Source organism: Rosa rugosa, chromosome 5 (genome assembly GCF_958449725.1).
Source record: "Rosa rugosa chromosome 5, drRosRugo1.1, whole genome shotgun sequence".
In the NCBI taxonomy this organism is placed as follows: Eukaryota; Viridiplantae; Streptophyta; class Magnoliopsida; order Rosales; family Rosaceae; genus Rosa; species Rosa rugosa.
In genome coordinates this window covers 45,799,916-45,804,450 of record NC_084824.1, presented here as the reverse complement: position 1 = coordinate 45,804,450, position 4,535 = coordinate 45,799,916, and the positions used below count along the sequence as shown (strand labels likewise).

Below are 4,535 nucleotides of genomic sequence, written 5' to 3'. Positions count from 1 at the left end.
AAATACATAACTTAAATAACTACCCACATCCAACCCAAATCCCTAGTCCAGGTAACTTTATTTTATATTAGAAAGAAATAACTCAATATGAGAGAGAGAGTACAAAACAATGGAAAAGAAGCTTTAACCAGATTACAAAACCCTAAGGCACCGCCGCTTCTTGTGTGCTGCCACCAAAGCCGCCGCTTGAGGCCGGCACCGAATTTACCAGAGATGTTACAAGGCAACATTTTGGTATGGAACTGCAGAGGCATAGTCAACGCTGAAACACAGAGGGCCCTCGTTGATATTGTTTTGGCAAAGAAACCTACGTTGATTTTCCTGTCGGAAACCCTAGCCCAAAAACATACGATAGACTCCATCACACGTCGCATCGGATTCAAGGATAGTTTTTGTGTTCCGCATGAGGAAGACTCGCAGGGCCTCGCAATTCTGTGGACGGATGATACACATGTAAATATGCGAAGCCACTCGCCCAATCATATTGATGTCGAGGTTGGGAAGCCGGGATCCGATCTTTGGAGGTTCACGGGCATTTATGGGGTCGCTGCAAGGGGAGGCAGAGATAGAACTTGGCAGTTGATAGAAACCCTAGCTGCACAGACATGTTTTCTGCCTTGGTTGATGGCAGGCGATTTCAATGAGGTGTGGGCACGAAAAGATAAGTCCGGAGGGCCTCCTAGGGCTCTTGCAGCGATGACAAAGTTTCGACGAACGATGACAGGGTGTGGTTTCCGTGATATGGGTTTTGTGGGGAGTCGTTTTACCTGGTCGAATAGATATACAAAAGAACGACTGGATAGGGCTTTCCAAACCAACCAATGGCGTAGTCGCTTTCCATATAGTAAGGTGTTAACCCTCAGTCCATCGGAATCCGACCATAGTCCTTTACTAATTGAAGCCTACATGGCACCACGAGTGAAGCGAAGGCTTAACAGACCTTTCCGGTTCAAGGAGTGTTGGTTTGAGAAGGAAGAGTGTACAAACATTGTCAAGCAAGGTTGGGCACTGCCTACGACGGGAAAAGGCCTTCAGCAGATTGGTAACAAGACAAAAGAGTTGGGAAGTAGGTTGGGTGCATGGCATCGAACTGAGTTTACCAGTCAGCAGAATGAGATGAAAATCATTCAAGAAAAACTCAGAGACTTGATGAGACAACCCTATTCCATACAGGGATACGAAGAGCATAGGAAGCTACATGTGCAATTTAGTCAGCTACTGTCTACTCAGGAAAAGTATTGGAAGCAGCGATCCCGTGCCCTCTGGTTGAAAGATGGGGACAGAAATACGGCCTACTTTCACCGGAAAGCAAGTAACCGAAGAAGTAGGAATATGGTTAGTGGATGAAAACAATGTGTGGCAGTCAAGTGAGCATGAGATCAAACGACTCTTCTCTGCGTATTTTCAGCAGATTTTTTCAGCTGAACCAATTGATTGGGAGGCTCTTGATACTGTCATAGGGGCTGTACCATGCAAGGTGACGACTGACATGAATAATGCTTTGATGGCTACGTACACAGACGAAGAGATTAAAACCGCTCTCTTTCAAATGCATCCTTCAAAAAGTCCTGGACCTGATGGTATGTCTCCATTTTTCTATCAGAAATATTGGGATATTGTTAGTCATGATGTTTGTTTGGCAGTGCGGGATTTGTTGACTCATGGGGAGATGTGGCCGGAGTCTAACTATACATACCTTTGCTTGATACCCAAGATAAAGGACCCAAAGGAAGCAATGCACTTTCGCCCAATTGCGTTGTGTAATGTTATTTGCAGAATTGGTTCGAAAGTTGTAGCTAATCGGTTGAAAGTTTGGCTTCCTGAAATTGTATCTCCATTACAAAGTGCGTATGTCCCGGGTAGGCTCATCTCCGATAATACTTTAGTAGCAAATGAGGCAGCACACTTTATGCACAAACTCCGAAATCAAGAGGAAGGTTTCTTCTCCCTCAAGCTTGATATTTCTAAAGCATATGATAGACTTGATTGGTCGTTTATATCTGCTATTCTCACGAAATTGGGTTTTGCATCTCAATGGATTCACATTATCATGAAGTGCATCTGTTCTGTGACATATTCCATTCTCTTACATGGGGAGCCTTCTCCTCCGATTACTCCTACACGAGGCATCAGACAAGGTGATCCTTTGTCACCCTATCTTTTTATTTTATGTGGTGAAGGTTTATCAGCCTTAATCTCCCAGGCTGTGAGTCAACGAACTATTCAGGGACTCACTATGTGCCCTCAAGCCCCTACATTGCACCATCTTTTCTTTGCAGATGATAGTATACTCTTTGGTTCTGCCACAGATGAAGAATGCTTGCACTACAAGTTACTTCTGGATACGTATGAAAGGGCCTCCGGACAAAAAGTGAATTTTCAGAAAAGTAGTGTAGTCTTCAGTAACAATGTTCTGGAGGACAGGCAACATCACTTGGCAGCTATTTTGGGGGTCCAATGTGTCAAGGAACATGATAAGTATTTGGGTTTACCTATGAGGGTGGGGAGATCCAAATCTGCAATTTTTGCGTACATCAAAGAAAAGCTGACAAAGACCTTAGTAAACTGGAAGGCAAAGGTCCTTAGCTCGGCAGGGAAAGAAATTCTCATCAAAGCAGTAGCTCAAACCATGCCATTGTACGCAATGAACTGCTACTTACTACCAAAAACTCTGTGTGATGACATTCATAAGCTCTGTGCTTCGTTCTTCTGGGGTGACACCGATGACAAGAAAAAGATCCATTGGAGGAGTTGGGAGAAATTATGCCTCACCAAACATGAGGGTGGAATGGGCTTTAAGGATCTTTATGCGTACAACCTCGCCATGCTTGGCAAACAAGGGTGGAGGATACTCTCCAACCCTCATTCTTTGATTGCCAAACTATACAAGGCCAAGTATTTTCCACACTGCTCCTTCTGGGAGGCTGAAATGGGAGACTCGCCATCCTTTTCTTGGCGAAGCATTCTAAATGGTAGACCAGTGCTAAAGGCTGGGGTGCAGTGGTGTATTGGCAATGGCACTCAAGTCAATATTTGGAATGATAAATGGATTCCTAATTGCCAGCAATATATGATCCACAAACCTAGGAATTGTGTTTTTGAGCTTGTCTCGGATTTGATTGACTCACATACAAGACAATGGATTCCAGAGGCAGTAACTGCCATCTTTCCACCTGACGTAGCTCACAAGGTACTTAGTATTCCTCTCAGTCGTCGTACTCGGTGTGATACAATTTGTTGGAGTCCAGAGAAAAGAGGTTTCTATTCCGTTAAAACAGCGTACTGGATAGCTCGAACTCGGGTTCTAGAGAATGTTCTTGTCTCTACATCTAGTGGTGATCCATTTCGGGAACTGTGGAAAAGACTTTGGAGTGCCAAAGTTCCGGGGAAGGTACAGATCTGTGTATGGAGAGCATGCTCCAACCTGCTTCCTACACGAGCTAAACTGCTGACTAAAGGATATGAGGGAGATCTCCATTTCCTACTGTGTTCTCATCCGTATGAGGACACCTCCCATATCTTTTGCACGTGCCCAACTGCAGCTGCTATTCTAGCTGCACCACCTTTCCAGTTTACAAGTACTATACTGCCTCGTATGGACCTCAAGGAATGGTTGCTTGAACAGGCGGTGCACTTGAAGAAGGAGTTGTTTGATAAACTCTTGATGGTTATGTGGGCAATCTGGAGAAATAGAAACAACGTGTTGTGGAATAATACAAAGCAGTCAGCGGATGCACTAGTCCTCAGTTCGCTTGCATGGTTGGATGAGTTTACCAAAGCGAACCGAGTTGCACAGTTGGCTCCTTCAAAACTGCAAAAGACCTGGAGGCCTCCGGAAAGGGGAACTTGGAAACTTAACGTTGATGGTAGTTTCATTCCAAATACCACTCTGGGTGGTGTGGGAGGTGTTTTACGAGATGATAGAGGTAACTTTCGCGCTGCTTTTGCGATACCTATCTCTAATGTGGCCTCTGCAAAACAAGTGGAACTTAGGGCTATCAAAGAGGGTCTCAACTTGGTGGCAACTGTTGGCAACGTTGTCATCGAAACTGATTGTTTGGACGCAGTATCCAGCATTGCAGACATGCAGTCCACGTATTTGCATGAGGAAGGTCTGCTGGACGACATCAGGCACGAACTTGAGCAAAGGAGCGATATCGTAGTGCAGCATACCTCCAGAGTTTGTAATAGAGTTGCTCACTGTCTAGCAATCTCGGTCTATGAAGTGGGCAATGCCCGTGTTTGGCAGACCCAACCTCCAGCTCTAATTATGGAGTTACTGAAGCATGATTGTAAGCAATTGGGATAAACCCCATTCTATGAATGAAATTTCTTTGGATCAAAAAAAAAAAAAAAATGGAAAAGAAGCTTAGAAGCTGAAAATACAAGAATAGAACACGTTTTCTGGAAAATGGGGATTGATAGGCACGTTTCAATCCTTACTGAACAAAAACCAAAAATTTCACACAGAACAGCAGATTTTTGGTTACGCAGTGAAAACCTCAAATATGAGATTAAAAACACTGCGGGGCTCT

At 44.3% G+C, this 4,535-nt stretch overlaps 1 protein-coding gene across 1 annotated transcript; it reads left to right on the top strand.

Moving 5' to 3' along the window:
* Positions 1 to 213: 213 nt before the first annotated feature.
* On the top strand, positions 214 to 4,309 carry LOC133711745 (uncharacterized). The gene is made up of 2 exons (XM_062137841.1): positions 214 to 1,335; positions 1,412 to 4,309. Exons 1-2 carry the CDS (start codon positions 214 to 216, stop codon positions 4,307 to 4,309), a joined length of 4,020 nt encoding a protein of 1,339 aa, XP_061993825.1.
* Positions 4,310 to 4,535: the final 226 nt, after the last annotated feature.

What these genes read in the sequence shown, in the direction of transcription:
- LOC133711745 (XM_062137841.1), top strand. Translation starts at nt 214, where the DNA reads ATGTTACAAGGCAACATTTTGGTATGGAACTGCAGAGGCATAGTCAAC. An exon ending in ACCGAAGAAGTAGGAATATG is followed by an intron (nt 1,336 to 1,411) that starts GTTAGTGGATGA and finishes TATTTTCAGCAG; the next exon opens with ATTTTTTCAGCTGAACCAAT.